This window comes from Amphiprion ocellaris, chromosome 13, assembly GCF_022539595.1.
Source record: "Amphiprion ocellaris isolate individual 3 ecotype Okinawa chromosome 13, ASM2253959v1, whole genome shotgun sequence".
NCBI classification, from domain to species: Eukaryota; Metazoa; Chordata; class Actinopteri; family Pomacentridae; genus Amphiprion; species Amphiprion ocellaris.
Window position 1 is genome coordinate 12,524,098 of NC_072778.1, and position 20,309 is coordinate 12,544,406.

At 39.7% G+C, this 20,309-nt stretch overlaps 1 protein-coding gene across 2 annotated transcripts in view; it reads right to left on the minus strand.

Moving 5' to 3' along the window:
- Window positions 1–3,928: 3,928 nt before the first annotated feature.
- The window catches only part of glra4a (glycine receptor, alpha 4a), a 54,626-nt gene continuing 38,245 nt past the window's right edge, over window positions 3,929–20,309 (minus strand). Inside the window, exons 6-10 of one of the 2 annotated variants that reach the window (XM_023271075.3) lie at window positions 14,988–15,125; window positions 14,414–14,628; window positions 11,305–11,460; window positions 8,683–8,787; window positions 3,929–5,702 (exon numbers count right to left, since the gene is read on the minus strand). In XM_023271075.3, coding sequence (XP_023126843.1) covers window positions 5,409–5,702; window positions 8,683–8,787; window positions 11,305–11,460; window positions 14,414–14,628; window positions 14,988–15,125 — 908 coding nt within the window. In that variant the 3' untranslated portion in view covers window positions 3,929–5,408. The remainder of the gene's footprint in view (window positions 5,703–8,682; window positions 8,788–11,304; window positions 11,461–14,413; window positions 14,629–14,987; window positions 15,126–20,309) is intronic. The other variant, XM_023271076.3, reaches the window with a different exon arrangement.

Below are 20,309 nucleotides of genomic sequence, written 5' to 3' on the forward strand. Positions count from 1 at the left end.
TTATGAATTCTGTGCCAGCGTATGTGTTTCTGTTTTTTTATGTCGGTGAAAGGGTAAGAAGCCAGTGCTGTAAGGGACAGCAGTATTGATTGCAGGTCTTAGGCTGCTTTCTTTAAAGCTCGCACATCAGTTCTAGCTCTGACACCATTGACATTCAGCTGAAATGGGGAGGGGGAACGCATGTTGATTACCCCCGAGGGAGACAGCAAGGGCATGCTTTGGACATGGTGACCAGCCGCTCCATCAAATACACATTCTTTTCTTGTATGCTCATTGTATGCTTATTTATACACGACCGCGTGGCTTAAATGTGTGTATGTCATTTATCAGCATAAAGCATTCCTTAGAGAAGGCCCTCAAATAAGCACCTACACACAGCACAGCGCTGCAGGCGTCTAGAACCGGTCGGAACAATGAATATTTAATGTTCTCATTTGGGTCCATCCTTCTGTTGGGATTAATTTATAAATCGGACAGTTTGATAGCTTTGGTTTCCTTTTGTCGCCTTGTGACAGGAGATGGGTTAAGAGCTGTGGGGGTGTGTTTATTAAAGTCATCACACTCTTGGGATTTTCTGTGGTAGTGAAAGTTAGCGTTTGAATCTGGTGAGCAGAGTGAAGATGTTGCGTTATTGGAACCCATTAGTCTTCCTGTTCCCTCAAAAATAGTGCTCATTTTGAGGAGACATACTGTTTTCTGCAAGAGGTGGTGAAGCGTAATGTGCCAAAACCATTTAGCTTTTTTCAGAAATTTTTTTTGCATGTGTCAGTCAGGGTTTGTGGATTTAAAAAAGCTTCTTATTTTGCAACAAATATGCCGTTTTTTCCTCATCAGTATCAGAACAAATCACTGACTCCCAGTGAAGTTAGGGTAGTTGTTAAAAGTGAGGATACTACTAGAGACACTATTTTGTTTTGGTATATTGATTAGAGATTCCATTTGAGTAGAGAGATACCAATGGATCTGTGAACCTTTGATTAACTTCTATATTTAAAATGTCAGGTTTTAGAATGTGGAAAGCCTTGAAACTTCTTTTGGCACTTTTATGAAAAGCACCAATTTACTGCATTCTCAAGTCAGCAGCGACCAGATGGAACTGGAGGCTTGTTCAGACCATCATGTTCTACCATGCAGAACTTCGTGAGGAGCTCAACCGTATCCTACAAAACCAAGATGATTAGGATGGAGAGGCACTAACTATGGCCTCTGGATTCAATTTATGGCATTGAATGCAATGTGATTTTCACCAAAGCAGATTCATTGTTCTGTAATCTCCACACCAAAGTAATGAACAAGGGATTCTGCTCCCTTTGTTTCAGTGACACTTTGAAAGCCTTGAGCATCTACTGCCAGTTGCGTAACTCGGTTTAAAAACCTTTCCTAGGAGTGGTACCAGTCTATGAACCTTGTCCACAACCTACAACATCCTTGACTGTAAAACATTTGTTAAAGTCTTTAAAAAGTGAGCTTTGATGAGACAAAATTGAAAAACGGTGCTAAATATGGCAAGTACAATGGCTTGTTAGACTAAAGGCTAACCTTATTAGATGTTAAAGTTCACATGCTCATGGACAATGAAAATGATCTTCAACAGCCTGTTTTAAAAACATCAAATTCCTAAAACTGGTATTTCAGCTACTACAATGCCAGTAGTAAAGTCATTTTTTTGTGATAAAACACCCAAAGACCTACAAACACAGAAGGATGTACTGAGGAAGACTTTCATCTCTGGTTTTCATATTGAGAATGAGAGACTCATAAAACTGAAGGGCCAGACAAATGAGCTTTATAATGCTGACACTAACATCTTTGTCAAGAAGGAGAGATGCCTCTTCTTCAAATAAAGCAAGCAAGCGTAAACACACTCTTTCTCTCTCGCTCTCTCATAGATGTCCACACAAACCGCCCACACTGTCATATCATGTCTGTTGTTAACCTTTGAATAGCAGCTTTTTGAGTGTAGTTCTATTGTTCTTACCTCAGTTCGAGTGTTGCGGATTTTTATTTTTATCGCCCCATTGATAATTGTTTTTTGTGTGGTGATAACAGTGGTCTTTATTAAATATTATCAGCCTACGTGGTCAAGGATCAGGAATTTGAATTATCTGTTCATAATAGCTCATGTCATGATGACCGCGTGGATGGCATGAATTGTGTGGGAAGAGATGCTGCACATTTCAAATTTGTGTATCTGTGCAGACTTTAAGCCTAACTGTAGTGAAATATTTGCTCATTTTCCTTCTACGTCTGTTTGTTTCTGTTACAAAAACAATTTACTGAGGTGTTATGAGATGAAACCTATTGGGAGAATGTAGTCATGGTGACTGTCAGAGGGTGTTTGCTAAAGTTTGGTAATGGTTTGTTGAAGGATTCTCTTGTGCAGTGGCGTGTATGAAATGAGTGAAATGACAAGATCTCATGTCTGTCTGTTCAATTTAAAGGCAACAGTCAGTTGCTGGCTAGCTAGCATTCAAGGTTAATTTATGCTCCCATGTGCGCAGGCCATTAAGCTGAAATCAGAAAAGGTTGTGTTCATACTATCATAGATATTATTGCCCCTACCGTCGAACCCACAAAAACACACAAGACAATTCTGAAAGTTTTGCTGCAAGTTTTGTTCCACGTCACTGTAATTATTCCTGAGGTGTGCCGAGTACATTGATTTTCACTTTGTCAGTCCTGTGTCTGGGAAACATGTAAAAACCAAAGCACCTCCAAAGTCCAGCAGCGACTGCATTAATTACACCTCTGTTAATGAATAGAAAGACGTGAATGGCCAGGAAGCTCCTTGTACAGTTTCCCTTCATACCAAATATCTGTTTTAAGCTCCGCTTGTTTAGTTGGCAAATGCACTTGTAGTGTGGATGGTCTGCATGGGCCTTTGTTGATTTGGGTGGATAGTAAAATTTAAGTCATGTGTACCTTTGTGGAGGCAGAAAGCATGAACTGGTATTAAGACTGGAAATAAGCAACTGTTAGTCTCTGGGGCTGATAAAATAAAGCCATTATGGAAGTGCCAGAACTGCAGTTCTTCAAATGGCCACTTGAGGTTGACTCAAAAAGTGAACCAATGACCATTGATTTTCATGTTATAATGTTCAACTTTACAGAAATACACAAATTTACAGCCTATGTGAAAAACTGATTTGGTCTTCACAGCTTATTTCCCTTCTAGTGATAACTGTACTGGGGGTGGATTTTTATAGAGCTCACTTCTTTAAATAAGCAACTGAGGGAGTGGCTGCTTTGAGAAAAGGGTGGGTGCCATCACAGGAAAGTCCCTTCATGGAACACTTAAGCTCCACTCATGCTCTGCCTCTTTGCTCATTTTTGGAATTAGGAGGAGTCAGTCGGGAAGCTGGCTCTGTCCAGAGGTAACAAAATCCTCGCAGTGGTTCAAAGACACAAAGTGGTTGCTGGCCATCTAACATAACCCCCAGTAACACCACCATGTATTGTTTTCTTTTTTTGGTTTTGGTACTGATCAAACAAATGAGCTGTACAGTGTAAATTGGTGAGCTTTACACTTGCTAGTAGATAGCTTTGGTCACCTTTAGAGACACACATTAGAAGGATACAGATAGTCTCCACTAACTCAATGCAAGAAAGCAAATGAGCATATTTCTCCAAATGTCGAACTGAAGGCCTTAAGAGTTGGGGATTAAAGGATGGGGAAAGAAATACCAGTGACACGAAACAGCCAATATTTTTGACATTTGCTTGCCCTTACTTTCTGTTTTAGAGATCTACTTAAGCTGTCAGGGCCAAGTATGAAGGACTTCAGGGAATGTGTCAAGCTGCTGTGTCCTTCAGCCATCTAAAGCAGTAAGCGGGGTCCTCTTGTTTTATTCTGTATCTATGCGGCCAAGATGTAAATGCCACCAACTTTTACATATGGGGAAAAAAAGACAATCAACAAAAGAAAATATAAAGCAGGATAAAGTTTAAAAATCTGGATCAATATAAGAACAGCGAGATAATAGAGCAGAAACAAAGAAAAGCATGAAAACACACACATATATATACTTACAGATTCCCACACACTCTTTTTCATTACCAGGGGAACCATACAATACAGAGGAGTTGATTAGGATTGCCGACAAAGGGACAGTAGGCTCCAGCTGCCTCTCTGAATTCATTGTCATTAGCAGTGGAACACCAAGCCCTTTTCAAACTCATTAGTTGATAAAACAACCCTCTGATTTCCCATTAAAAAACCCATTCGTCCTCCCTCACTGGCGATGCTTCCCCTCCACCGCATCCCTGCATTTCCACACCTTCAAAGCCACTCCTGAGACTGGGAAAGAAATGGCAGCTCTTATGCAATTTTTTTTTTCCAGTAAGTTCCTCCTCGATTTATTATGCAAGTGTATACTTTAACAGGGAACAGCTGCGGAAGCGATAAAATAGCTTGATAAAGAGCCAAAAGTGCGGATGTGAACTGATTACTTATTTTACATCTGAAACATTTGCAATGTGTATTATTGCAGAATTTGATTTCCTCTTTTGCTTTAAGGTTTCTTCCCTCTTGGGATTTTTGAGCTGATGGGGGCTATTAAAGAACTGAAATAGGAAAGTAATTGTGTGCCATGCAGCTATCCAGTGACCACATTTCTTATGCACTCGAACAAGCATCTCTGAGCGCATCTATTTTCAAAGTAATCAGCTGAATATTCAGGTTAAAGAGAAGCAAAATAGTTTCTTGTTTCCTGGCAGAATAACAATTTATTTAAATTTAGACAAAAGGAAATACATATTTGTGCTTTGTGCAGTTTAATGAACAGCTTTGTTTATATACACTTTTATACACTGTTTTTAGATATATAATCTCTTGTTACACATACCTAAATTGAGTCATCATCACTTATTGAATATTCATAAATATCAAAGACCCACTCCTCCCCCCTCCCCCAGTCATATGCACCCATTTGAATAATCTAAAGTCGTAAAAAACCATTATCTTTTTTTTTTTAGTTGTCAAAAACATTCATTCAAAGCTGCGTAGTGTCAAAATTCAAGTCAGTATGTCTCATTCAGCCAGGATCATCTTCTCTGAACTCCATCATCTGAATCAAAGGTCATGAACCCACGAGTACCAGCAGTGTTTTGTCTTTGTTGTAATCCAGACAAGTCCAACCAAGACAGACAGGAGAGGGCAATCACAAACAACACCAGCCTGAATCCACGCAGCTTAACCTAGTCTTTCCTCTTAATCACTCCTTATCTGAGATCCTGAAGACGCACCTGAGCACAGAGTGTTTTTTAAATTTTTAGCAGTGGTTCTGAGGGGCACATATGCCCCTTGACACGTTTCCTCATTGTAATGTAGATCTGACAGGCAGTTTTGATTCTGAGAGAAGAAAAAAAAACAAAGTAAAATGCAACATCTGGTGTCGGCAAGGAGCGTTTTACAAATTTGCATGGATGTCCTCGTGTCGCAGCACTTTATAGGTGACCCAGTAGAAGATGTTGAATATGAGGAAGCTCAGGGGGAAGACGGCTCTGGAGATGGTGTCGATGCGTTTGGCTCGGTCCACGAAACGCTTGTGGAGTACTTCTCCGTCATACATGGTGACGGGCGGCGGTGGGGGGGTGAAGACGGTGGCCCCCTCCACAGCGGCGCCGTCCTTGGTCTGCAGGCAGTGACCCAGTCCGTAACCCCGGAAGTAAAAACCGCGGCTCTCCCTCACCAGTTCCTCCTCCTGCAGAGCCAAACACAGGGACAAACAGATTGGCTTCTTGCTGTCAACAATAATTAGCATACAGCTTTTTACATTTCCGCTCGGTGGCTGATTCCCAAATGCGTTTGGGGTGTCGTGGCACGAAAGGGCAGCAGAGTGCAACAGAGTGAGAACATCCGCACGAAGAGGAGGCAAAAACCACCCTCGAAAAGTTTGACTTTGAGAATTAATCTTTAAGATGATGTGTCAACTTCTGACATATGACCAGAAATTTGGGTCACAGCTGTAAGCACCTGATTCCTTTTAAACTACTGGAGATGTTTAAGTAGAAAGTTCTGAGCACATTTGAAAAGTTCTCACACTACCTTAATGGTCTAGAAAGCACCAAAAAACCCAACTTTTACCTAAGGTGCAGCTATATTTTCTAACTCAGGCAGCCAGAAATGACAAAAATGTCTTGTGCTGTAAAACAAGAATTTTATATGAAAATAGAAAATGATGCAACTGGATGACAGAACAGACAAATATAACATAATTATATGACATAATGGCTTCTTTTTCTACAGTGCAGCTTTATTAGTCGTAGTATTTCAACATTATGGAAATGCGTAAGTGTTGTTAAATGACCTTCTGGCTTTTTCAAACATCACCAGGTATATCTTTTTCATGAAAACAGATGCTTGATAAGAGGAAGTTGAAGGGTGCTTGAGCAGTTATTACCTTTTATGTAAATTTTCTTTAATCAGTCTGGCTTTTTAAGTTCCTGCACCACTAAAAATAGGGGCATCAGAGGGCATCTTCATTAAGAGGAAAAAGAAAATTTGTCATTCTGAAAGTTAATCAAAAAATTAACCTCCATCTCTCCTTTGCAGCTCCTCTCAAAGTTGCATAATGATAGACCTTTCAAAATGTTAATAAAACGGTTCAAAATATTAATAAAGTCATGATCTCGCCAAAAAAAAGCTTCCACTTGGCATTATGCTTTGATGAATGGCGCTGTACTTTTTTTTTCTTTACAGTGAATGAGACACAGCTCCCGCCCTTTGAAGAGAATATTAATAGACATGCAGCTTAACTCTGACAGCCCTCTGACACTTTGAGAGATTCACTTTAGCAGCGAAAAGTGAAGATGTGGGATCTAAATTGGATGATTAGTAGTCGGTGTGAAGGGCCCTGAAAGCTCTGATCCCTGCATCCCGCCTCTCTCTGTTTCTGTCTTGCTGACCCTGGCAGCTCTCTGGTTCTCTGCCGACCTTCGCATCTCGGTGCCGGACAGACTTGGCAGAGAGACACCAACAGCTCCTGTCACACATCGAGCTCTACTTATGTATTTCCCACCTGTCTCCACCTGTCTCATACTGTTAAACTTCTCTTGCAGAGTGTATTCATTTAGTCCTTAAAAACGCTCTCCCTGCCTCTGATCTCTGCCAGCTGCCCTTTGCTTGGACCTTCACAGTTCAGCTGAAGGCAGCTGCTAACTTAATTTACTGCAAACTTCCTCCGTCTCGCAGTCGCCTGGTCGTGAATAACTTTACGATTACTAACTATCTGTTGCCACGGTGACAAATTGCACGGTACAACAGGAGGATGGGGAGTTGTAGCTCTTCTAGCGCAGCTTAATTATCCCTCCTGGTTTTTCTTAAACGATACAGTACATCATGTGCGAAAGTCTAATGGTGCGTTTCTCTAAAGATAATAGGTGCTCATCGTTTCTGCTCTGTGCCCTCAGTAGCAGCTACACACTTTGTTGGCTTAAGATCAGTTGAACCTGCTCTGATTAGCACATTGTGCTCTGTGGAGGATAAAGTTATAGTGAAAATTGTTGTTTTTAGTCGGTGACAAGGTAAATCTTTACTCAAACTCAGAATATACCGAGGCACGGAGGTCTCATTTACACTAAAGCCGAGTAAGGAAATAAAAAATGTTGACACCCATGTAGTAAACGGCTAAAAATGACAAGAACATATTTAATTTTAAACATGTAGAATAATTACAACATGTAATTAAAAAAATATATAAATTCAAACTCGAACAAAACAAGGTTTAAAAAAAAAATAAAAGATGAAATTAAAAACCAGAACTGCCCTAAGGGTAAAATGAGTCAAGCTTTACATTGTTTGCATGTTTTTCCACATTGCAGGTTCACAGACTAGATTTTCCAAGCTCAGTAAAAACAGTCGACACCTGCAGCATGATCCAATCATTCGAGTGTTTATGTTTAGGTGTAACTAAAGATCATCAACATTTGACATTTTGGTGAGCCGTGATTATTCACTAGCTGAGAGTTAGATGAGATTGATACCAGTCTCCCATCTGAATGGGAAAGTGATCAGCTGGTTTGTCAGAGCCAGAGATGGTAAAAATAGCAAAAATCATTGGATTTTGAACTTTTCTGCTGTTGTTCAACTAATTATGTGTGATGTAGAGTTCACCTGGGGAAGAAATTCTGCTAAAAATTGTCATATTTCATTAACCACTTTTTTCTACGTCTCATTTAGACTCATTTAGGCTGTAGCTTCATATTTACCCTACACATGTGAGAGTGGTAGCAATATTCTCAACAAAAGCAAAGTAAATACAAGTAGTTCCCAAGTTGCGAGACTTCTGAGTAAAATTAGACAGTTAGGTAGAATATAGAATATCGTGCCGTCTAAGTAAATGCCAAAATATTCATTGGAGCATCCTCAAAAAGGGGGTTAAATATTTAATGACAAGAAGAGGAAAGAAGGGAATGAATTTATGTTGAATTTAAATTAGCCTTAAAACAGGTCACACATAGGGGAAAGTTCCAAGTTAGCCACACTGGTATAGAGGAGCAGGAGGTCAGAGGGAGACGACTATAGAGGCTTAGAGATGGTTTGGTTGTGGGAGAGAGGCCAGAATAAATTCATATATGAGGTGAAAGTTGCACAACACAATCAATTTGGGAGGCTGGAGGCATGGACAAAAATTGGGTTGGAAGGTCAGGGTTGACACAGGGTTTTTTTTTCTTTTTTTTTACCCTGGCACAGGCGCTGCAGTGCTGATTCAGATTCCTGTAGGTTGAGTTGTTACCAGGGATGTCATTGGCTTTCCGCAATGACTCAACACTCCCAGGCTGACTGGCCTCCAGTGGAAAGGAAGGTAGACAAATTGAAACAGTCATTATTGCTTCTTATTCCATCATTTATTGTGAAACAAGAGGTTGTTAGTTTCTTTATTTAAAAAGAAATTCATTTGTGTTAAAATTATGATCGATTTTGGACACACGACTTGTCATTTTGCAGGAAACAAGACTTGCCAGGGCTTCATTTTAATAATAAAAAGGACCTGCGCCATGCCAAAAATGCAGTGATAAAATATGCAAACTTCAAATCCAAACAACAAACTCAAGCAGACATTCTCAGCTTTTAATTAAAGAAGCACTGTGAGTCTGATAATTCAGGACATTATCTGCAGCTGTGAGTTAAGAGAACTGGCTTTGAAGACAAAGAAAGAATCCTCAAGGAGCCGGTTGATGCTATTTCTGTAAAGACTATAAATGGAAGGACAGATTATTATTATTATTTTTTTTATTTTTCTGAAGGCTGGTGGATATACAGTACTTGCTATGGAGTGGCTGTTTGAAATCTCAGGTGTTTTCTACGTTGAACAGGGATGGAAAATTGCATTGATTAAGCCTCGGTAGGACTGGGTTTTGTCGGCTCCATCCGATTCCCGACGTCTCCTTTAGTACAACAAATCGGGTCACGCGTCAATACCTCTCAGATGGATAGTTAGTGACCTCAAACTCCTCAGTGGGAGTAATTGTGCAGCTGATGTGGACAGGGGAAGTCCTTCCCTCTACAGACCATCATTTTCTCTGTGCTGTATCGATGCTGGAGGGCAGACTGCCCAGTAAATCTGCTGGACTCGTCTGCATTTACAGGGAACTTTGCCATGAGTCTGGGAGGCAGCCCAGTCTCTGAGCTGTGTAATGGGATTTTCAAGATGTCCTGTCTGTTTCTCTTCAGGCAAACACCACAGTGTCTCTCACCTCTCTTTGAACGCTTTTATTTGTCAACTTACAAGCTGTTGGCTTGTTGTTGCTCTGATGTAGTTTAGCAGGTGTAAGTTTGCATATAAAAGTGATGCCAAAGTCCAAAACAAAGGCCACAATTACTAACAAATCATACTTTTTAGAAGGTTAGGGTTGTAATTGATGATTAATTAATGTTAATAAACCAGGTATTAATATGTCAGCAATTAATAAGTCAATATTAAGAAGGAAATGTAAGTTGGAATGTTGTAAAAATCCCTTTTTCTGGTGTTTTCTTTGACATTATCATTTTCTTTATGCACAATCTGTACATCTAGGCATCCATTTAAAAGCAACGTATTTGTACTTACATTTGCAGACATTATTGCGTATTAGAAAGACCTTCATTAATGTTTCACAAACATTAAGAGAGTATAATTGCAGACTTGCTCATTTACTGGAAAATGGACATAAATAAAGGGTGCTTGTTCTGTCACTTCATAATAGCCATCATGTTTTCTGTCATAAATGTTAGTCATGAATAAAACGGGACACGGTGCGGCAAGTTTACGGCATAAATTGTTTTCACAACCTTGTAATCATAACACTCTGCACACGAACAGGTCTATTATTAACCGGTTTATTAACATTTATAAATCCAAATAGTTACCTCGAACTTATAAATCATTGTTGGAAATTGTCTTGGAGTCTTATAGAGTCCTATAAAAAATGCTGTGTGGTTACTGCGGTCATTTCTACACATGAGATATGAGGCTACAGTCAGCAGCCAGTTAGCTTAGCATTACGATTAGAAATTAGAAGCAGAGGGGCTCTAAAACTTGTGAGGCTGAGAAGAAGCTCCAGAAATTTACTGCTCCCAGCCAAAAAGTAGTCTGACATATATAACACTGTACAGTCACAAAATGGCATCTAGGACTTTCTTTTTTGGTATAAATTAGGCAAATGAGGTGTAACCTAAATCAGTAAACTCGAGAGGTGATGATGGACAGATTTATTTCTTCTTTTGGACACAGCTGGACTAGCTGATTTCCCCTGTTTTCAACCTTAATGCTACGTTAAGCTGACCAGCTGCTGGCTGTAGCTTCAAATTTCACAGACAAACGCAAGAAGACAAATTAGCCTACTTTCCAAAATTTGATTTTTTTTGTCCTTTTAAACATTCCTTATTAAAGCACAGGACAGAGAAGCATTTTAAAGATATATAAGTACAAGAAGAGACCTCTGCCACACCTTCCAAACATGTCAAATAGAGAGATAAATAATAGAGATGTTGAGGGGCTCCTGGTGCCACAACGCTGGTAGAAAAACTGTTTCTCAAATGTAGCGACAGAGGTAAAGGATCGCAAGGCACCTCACAGGTCATCGCTCACCATGGAAACGAGCTGAACTGAAATGAGCAGATCTTCCTCATGTAATATGACAGCCAGCTGTAGCGTGTTGATGTTGTCTGTTCCTGAATATACAGCATCCCAGAATAACAAGGGGCATAAGTCAATGTTATGGGGCCTGACAAGGACTTGTGTGTGTGTTCCTCGTGCTTACTTTTCATGTGTGACAGCGTTTCAATGTGCTTGTTTCCCTTTTGTGTGTGTGTTTGTGATTTACACTTACTATTCTCTGCTGCCGCTGCTTTTTCCTCAGCCTGATGAACTCCTTGTGTTGCCTCGAGACAAAGTTAACTGCTGCGTACTCCAGCAGGGCGGCGAACACAAACAGAAGGCACACTGCCATCCAGATGTCAATGGCCTTCACATAGGACACCTGGGAACAGACAAGGTCACAGTGTAATCAATAGCCGATCGATCAGGCTGATGGATAATTCGTGGGTTGTTCACAATGCACACGCTTCCTCAGCCGTGGCCTACGATGACACACATCTTTGCGATGGCCTAGAATTGGAATGAGTCAGTGGGTTGTGGGCAGTTGACACATAGCCATGAGACGGGTCACAGCTAAGACTTGGGCAGCGCCCCGACCGTGTCATTCATGAGAGAAGATATGTCACAGCACATCAGCAACGCCCACTGAGCAGGCATTGTGTGGAAACTTCACTCAATTGTGCAGCAGTTTGCTGACTGTTACAGATACTGCACATGCAGAGAAATGTGGAAAAACAAACAGGCAGCAACACACGTATCACACTCTCCCTAATTAGTCTCCATGCTTGTCCTGGATAAGAATCAACCTCATGTAAAATCACTATGTCATGACTAAATGAACACTAGTAGGTCATCCTTTAATGCTTGTTTCACCACAAGCATACCTTTTATAATATCATTTGCAGACATTCAGTGTTTCATGGAGCCTTTGTGTTGGCATTGTCAGGAAATATCAGGAACAAAAGGTAATGGCATTTCTAAATCATGTATCATTTTTGGAGGGACATGTCAAAGCAAAATGTCAGACTAGTCTACAAGTTTCAAACTCAGGCCAAGCTCCTGTTTATATTTTTTATTTAGTTGCTGACCTTTTTCTTGAGCTGATAGCATTATGTAATGCTATTTCCTCTAATATATACTCCCTTTTTGGAGAAGGAAGGGCATAAGATTTGTTACAAAATAACTTTTTTGGTTTCTGTGACTGATATTTTGGGTCCTATGGCAGAGAAATTACACTTTGTGCTTCATTGATTTTTCGAATACCTTCATCTCTGGGTCCTGGCTGACTAGTTTGCATCTGATTACATCAGGTATCAGTGGCTGCCATTATGTGCAAAACAATCAGTAGCATTGTTGATGTCGCTACTCCAAAAACGAAGGTATTCATTTACTTATTCAGCCACTATAGAAAGTAATTAAATACTGTAATTATTCATTTATCTTTATGTAACTCCACAACATCACCTGAGAAGTACTGTTTTGTAACAATATAATGTTGAACCGTACATCTGCTCACATAGCAGCACAGACAACCCAACTAATAAGAAGGACATAGACAAAACCTTTCTTTTATGCTCTTTTATAAAGTTTTACCACAAAGTCAACAGCAAAGTCTGTGAAAAAAAATCTAAGGAGAACTTCACAGAAAAATGTCACATAAGACCCTTCCTCACATCTGTAAATTGGCCTGTGATGCCATTTGGGTCACTCTAACAAGACTTCTGTTCATGTGACCATCTGCGCCGAGCACCAATTAACAAACCAGACAGATGTTTACAGCCAAAAGACAACTTCATGTCTTCTTGGAGACAACAGGAGATGTTTCCCACCTCCTGTAAGAACTGATAAACGCTTAAAGTGTCAGTGCTGAGCCTCCACAGTCCTCTTTAGACTTACAGTTCACCCACAGATCTTCTCAACACCTTGATTTTTATAGCTGAAAGAACTGCAGATTTTAAACCTAAGACTAAGGTAATCTAACACCACCAGAATGATGACTAAAAATCCAGACTTAGGGATCCAGGTCACTTTGTCATGCTACAGGTTCAGTATTGGACACACAAAACGTACAAGAGACAGACAAACACCTCCTCTTCATCACATTCATCACATTCATCATATTCATTCATATACATTGCTCACTATTTGGACATTTTTATACTCAATGTTTTAAAATTCACGTTTTTTAAAAATACACATGCATACATATAAGTTACACAATTTCTATGCATGTTTAAATCATCTATTATTAGGTGAGGAACCATATGAGATAAACATCATATTTGATTTTATTTTATTCATCTGAGCACCAGGAACGCAGATCTTTCCTCCTTGTAGTTATTTAGTAACCAGATATGGGTGTTGAGAAAGGATCTTGAAGTTGCTTCTAGCACTATTTGGCGTCTGACCTCCTATGAACTATGTATCTGTAGTGAGACCCCTGGAAGTGATTAATCCATGATTGGCTAGATGCTGCTCTAAACTTGCTCCAAAACATTCCTGATAAAAGATAATCACTGGAATGCAATTCGGAATTTCTGTTTGTCACCGGTGAAAGTCAGTTTTCCTCTGACAACGGCTTTTGTTTGGCTGTCATTTCCTTTGTTACTGAGTAAAAGTGCTAGTCAACTCTGCAGCTATTGCAAATGCAAGTAGCACTTTCTTTCAACGAAATTCTGGATTATTCACAGCAGCTTCCAGTGGCTACTGGTTGAATTTTTATAAATCACCAATTCACAACATAGGTCACCTCAGGACCCTTCACATAGTAAGGTGAAGTTCTTATAATGTCAAACTATGGAGAGAAACCCCAGAAATCCAAAGATTCCCTTTGAGCAAGCTCTTTGGTGACAGTGGGAAGAAAAAACTCCCCTTTAACAGGAAGAAACGTCCGGAAAAACCAGGCTCAGGGAGGGTGGCCACCTGCCTCGACCAGTTGGGGTTAGGATAAAGGGGAGAGAGAAAAGGATAGCAGAGAAAAAACAAACGACATATAAGAAAATGATGAACACAGCTAGTCATGCAGTTTGCTTACCTGTCACATAGTTTCAAAGCGTTTCAGTCACATATTGTTTTTGCACGCGCAGTTAACATGTTGTCATTGTTGTATTATTATTAACAGCATTAGTTATTAAATGTTTTGTGATATTTTGTGATATTAACGCATGTTTTTGTGTCTGAGTGTAGTTATGCTACAGAACTGTAATGCTATAGTTGAATTTAGGAACAGTAATGAGTTTTAATGCTGCTCCATAGATGCATGTAATGTGACGACAGCGGTGTGTTGCTTTGTGTATGTGTTTCCCCCAATGCCGGTTGCTCGACTGCGGACTCACCTTGGGCAGTGAGGCTCTTGAACCAGAGCTCTGGGTGGTCATCGTCAGTACAGTGGTGATGCCCAGACCAACTCTGGCTGGTGCAGCATCCATGTTTATCCAGAAAGACACCCATGACAGGATTACAATTAGGAGGGAGGGGATGTACATCTGGATCAAATAGTAACCCATCTGACGCTCCAGGTGGAACTTCACCTCGATGCAGGTGAATTTACCTGCAGGCACACAACGTCGGACATGCAATTCAAGTCTGTTTTTGCCTAAAAAGTTCATTTTTATTAAGGTTTTCCGAATAACTCAGGTGGTGTGTGGTGGGGTAAAATACAAATATAGGCAAAAGAATCAAGTGTGTAAAAGAATTTTTTTTGTTAAAAGCAGCTATATTTCATGTAATCATAGTTATGCAGCAGATTGCAGGTTAAGCACCCACAACAACTACTGCTGCATTCTACAAATGGTTGTCACTGAAGGGAAACTGGCTCAACCTTTACATGTCTCTGGAGAAATAATCAGCTGAAACACACAAAAACAATTTGGAATCGACGTCACACTTTAAATGGAACTTATAGTGCACCTGTGTTGTAGTATTTGGTGCAGTAGCCCAAATCCTTCTCTTCTTTTAGCACAAACTGGGGGAGAGTAAGATCATCAGCCACTTGAACAGGGTTCTCAGACAGCCACTCAAAGATCAAGTCATTCATGGTGTAACCAACTGTAAAAAGAGCACAAAGACGAGAGAGAACATTTTTTTTATACAAAGAAGAAATGGTGGGAAACATGCCTTTCTTACGTTACCTTAGTCAATTTTACACTGTACAAAAATACTGTAACATTCAAAATCTGTAAAAACAGTAAAAATGATGGCAAATATCTGTAAAACAATTCTAGTTTTGTTAAGTGTTACTTAAAAAAAAAGCCCAGACACTAATATCTAGAATTTAACAAAACGTTTTTAAAAAAAAAAAAAAAAAAAAAGTCGCCATTTTTAAATCCCTAATTTATGGATTTTTTTTTTCAAACATAAATAATATCTGTAAAATGACATTTTTTGGGGGGGTGATTTAAACACAGTAAATATAGTGTAATTTTATGAAGCACTGATAAAGAGTAATTTATAAAATATACTGATTTTGGTAGAGGACTTTTTTTTTTTTACTGTTTTAATTGACCGATTTTTTACGATTTACTGGTTTTTATCTTTAATTTAACAAAACGGAAAATCTGTAAAATAACAATAAGTAGTTTAAAAGAATACTGTTAAAATCTTTTTTTTAAACAGTGTACATTGTTAATATACAATATTGCAGATGATTGAAATCATTGTGGGGTGAGGCTTCTCACTATTCTGTCAGGCCTGCATTTAGTGCTTTTCAAAATAACACACTTATAGCTAAAGGGGGAAATGTGATATCCTGTTGTTCATTATTTCACATATTCAATATATGACATAAAATATTTAAAATGTGTCCAGTTTTCAACAACCCTAACTATATTTCAACATCACCACTGTAGTTGAGAAAACTCTGCATCCATAGAGCATCGTTTTCACCAATATATGAACAATGTTGCCACAACATCTGAGAAGATGTCAAAACAAGGTTGCATCATTGCAAAATGCATCATTCATCGCTCTGCATTTACTAAAGGCATAACAGTCTGTTTATATTTTTTAAGAACTGGATAAAATCAAGTAACTAGCACAGGTAGCTGATAAATATTCCCCTCACTACTGTTGTTCCTCCTCTCCTCTCCTCCTTAACCTAATTTTTCACTGGGATCTTGTTACCACAGTATAAAATCTGTGCATGGGAAAACATCAGAATCCTTGGCGAGTGAGACTTTGGAGAGAGGGAGAGAGAAAATGAAACTTGGAAGACCGTGGTGATGTAATGTTCCTCTGCCCATCTGTCCAGCTACCAGCTACCCTCTGCCATCCTGTTTGTCACAGTAAAGGTCACACAGCACAGCTACACTGGTGTTGTCATGGCTGTTTGAAGGTTAGCGAGTACGAGAGGACACGAGGAGCATATCTGCCTAAAACAGTGGGAGATATTGTATGTGTTCACACACACACTGAGCTGATTAGTGTATTCAAACCAATGCACCAGTTAAGTACAAACTTGAAACATAAAAGAATATATAGACTATGTGTCATAGCATATTTTTATTGTGGAATATAAAGCTTCGTGAAGCACTTAGATATGATCAGTCAGGAGGTGCCAGTTATTATTTTGCTTACGTGCTCGAAACCCAAATGAATACACGTGTTGATTTGCATGATCTCAAGGCTTGTGCTGCCTCTCACAGCTGCCTGATTATAACTGTATTAAAAATGCATGCTGCACACGACAACAATGTGGAGTTGCATATCTGAATAATATGGATGTCTACTGGGACCCTTTAGGGCCTGACTTACAAAGATATTAATTATTCAAGATACTGTACCCAACCCCGTGAAGCCAGTCTGAAAAACACCACCGCTAAGACACAGTTATCTTGTTCATGAGGAGAATTCACCGTCATTCACACATGCTGCTGCGACAGCCAAGGGGAATACCAATACCATCCAAAGATAATGAAATGGTCGTCTTCGGCAGCTCGGCGTCAAAACATAACTGACGCAGTGTTCAAGGTGCAATAAAAATGAAATTCATGAGCCAGAGTGTCTAGAATATCTCAGCAAGGTAGAGCAATGGCCATTAGTCACATGCCATCACCCTTTTCATGTTAAAAAGTGATTCTCCTATTGAAAGCTACCATCTCAGTGCAGCTACTGTTCTGCTTTGGTGTCTTAGTCTTGCTTTTCCACTTATCGTATAAGTTCCAAAGTAGAATTGCGGTTGCTGGACACTAATGGCTCAAGGCAAAGCAAAGTGGTATAAGCTGCATATATGGGGCTTTGATGTTTAAGAATAAGGCAGAATCCTATAGCTGGCTCTATTTATACATCTATATAAGCCAGTGGCATGAAAGGCCAGAAAAGAAGATTGGCCTTGGCTCTCTCAAACCCCAAAGATAGCTCCTTTTTTAGTTCTTTTCATCAGCCTCCCCTCTCACACTTTTTCATGTTTAACAGATGGTGTTGCCACAGCTCCAGTAGTGGTGGTAAAACCCATAATGTCCTCTTAACATTAAGCCCTAGCCAAGGTGATCACACCCTTGGGTGGTGTACCAGCACTTGTCAACACAAGGCCAAGTATCCTCACTAGGCCTTTAATCAGAAATGATTGCATCTCCTCTAATGGCGGTGTGATGCGATACGGTTACCCAAAACACAAAAACGCACATACACACTGTCGCTCCAAACACATCTGTTTACCTGAGTCGTTCTTCTGCTCACTCTCCTCAAGGGTGAAATGGCTTCATATTTTTGGTTTTAGTCTACTGGATTTTGTCATCTTCCCCTGTGTTAATTTGCAGCAATGAATCATGTTACTTGGTGGACAAAGAGGGGATTGTTCTATAAAAACCAATACCTATTGTTCCCATTGTCTTAGATAAGGATGTAGGTAGTGATACAAGCATTAAACTTGACTTATTTATTTGTAAGAAATACTGCTGAAAAGATAACTTCACGGTGCGAGGGCTCTGTCTCTTTCACCCTTTGCTCGACTTAAATTCTTCCGTCCCCTTGGTGGGAAATTGGGTCACCTCTAGGCACAGGGGGTGGGTCGCATATAATAAAAGGGCCACTAAATTAAAGTTTTATTATTTATATCCTGAAAATTGGTTCCATGAGGGCAGATACTATCTCTGCTAAAGGCAAGCAAAGACTGAAGGAGGAGAATATTATTCCTACCCGCTGTTTTATCAGTGCAACATTTTAAATGATTTTCAATGTCTTTTGTACATGTCACGGACTGTTTACTTTTGATAAATGAGCAGAACATGTGAAAGCAAAAACACTTGACTTTTCCTAAGCCCCATGCCCCTTAGTTACCGTTATACCTGTCAAGCTTTCCAGTCTGTGACCTTTCTGCTGTTCAGGGTAGCTGATTTACCACTCTAAATTCTCTGCAATTTTTCAAAAACAATGGCTGCTTGCTTTTCACATAGAGGTGTACGCACACAGGTTTCTCATCTCTAGCCAGTGGCCATCAGTTTTGCTGGATAAAATGACAGCTGTCAGTAGCAATTTTGTGCAGGGTATTGTGCTAAAAGATACACAGAAGCTTTATTTCTCTGGCGAAAAAAGTCTGCATCCTCACTACTGATGATGCATGCAGCTGCCTAGTTTACATACTTTGAAAGGCAAAGCAGAGGTTTGTGCTTGACTTTGAGAGAGCATGTTTTCTCTTTTAACGTTAGATGAGAAAAGCCTTTTAGGGATGAGAGTGGACCAGTGTTTGGTACATCTAATGCTATCTCACAGAGCAGGTTTGCCTGGTGTTGTTGAAGTGGAAAATTCCCCAAATCCTCCAATGAAGAGACGGAGCTGCTATGATACAGCAGCATCCATTACCAGCCTCTACACGGGGACATACTAAACCGTAGATGTGCTTGTTATGGAGCATTTTTCACATAACATGTCACTCCACAAAGTAATGTGGCATGAAATTCCTCTGGCTTCAGTTTGTTACTGACATGGATACATTAAGAGGAATGCCAGATTGCAAGATGGGCCTGTTCTGCATACTTCCACGGTTTTAGGCTCATCTGCTTTTGCCGACTTCATATGTTTAGGGGTCCAAGGCTCTCATCATTTTACCCATAATGCAGTGGTGTGTTCTTTGAATAAGTGTGATCTGTTGATTTGTGCACTCGCAGTTCTACCTCACAGTTTCACAATAACACTTGAAAAAGACTTTGCCGGAGCTGAGCTCATACCAGAGCTACATCTCTAGTTCACTTTATCCTAACAACACATCTGTAGCTAGCAAGGGGGGCACAGAAACTTACAAGTTAACTAACCACACTAAAGCTCTAAAACTTGGAGATTGTACACATTTAATTTTTCATCTTTGTTTACATCCAAAGTTAAAGCAGTCCTGTATGTTTTTAGATTAGTTTTTTTTAGAAATACCTAAGCGAAATTTTTTTTTTATTGATGGACAGTTAGTAGTTGGGCATAACACACCACCTTACAATCTTTAATTGCAATAGCAACGCCTGTCATTTTCTATCCCTGTTCATCCTGTTCGTCCTGTTCGTCCTGTCCAGTCTTTGTTTCCCCCACACATCACTGAGGTGTAGCACTGCCCTCCCTGGCTTATAATAGGGAATTCTAATAAAGAATATCTGCTTAGCTTTCAGGGAGGGCTGGTGATGGTCACACACATGCGCTAAATATTAAAATATTTGGCTGCAAGACTAAAATATGCATCAATCTCATACAATATTGACACCCCTTTTGTGGAGTTATACAATGAGAACAAATGCAGACAAAAAAAAAAAAAAGAAATACCTAAGCCAGAGCATGGTACGTCATCTTTTGATGCCAACTAGCTAGCTAGAGGGCTGCTAACTGCTAACTTAATTCAGCCTCGTAAATCCTCCATTTCATGGATGCCTGGACTTGACCCTTGATTATTCCACTTGAACAGCTCACTAATCTTCATTTTTTAACCCTCAGTGGAGCCTCATTAAAGACAAAAAGGAAAGAAAAGGTTCAAAGGTTCCAGTTGCATTTGGGGCCTAAAGGAGCATTTGGACCTGGATATAGCTCTTATGTCACATTGGACATCAGACTTAAGCTGATGGAGCACATTAACCTCATATTAGTGTAAAAAAAATAACTATTGACTATTGTTTGTTACTGTGGCCAAATTACTCTTGGACAATTGCTGTTAGGAGGAAATGCTTCAACACCACGATACATGGATGACTTATGAGCTTGATTGTTACAATTAACTTCCCAGTATCAGTAATAAATAACCACAAACACAAAGGTAGCAAT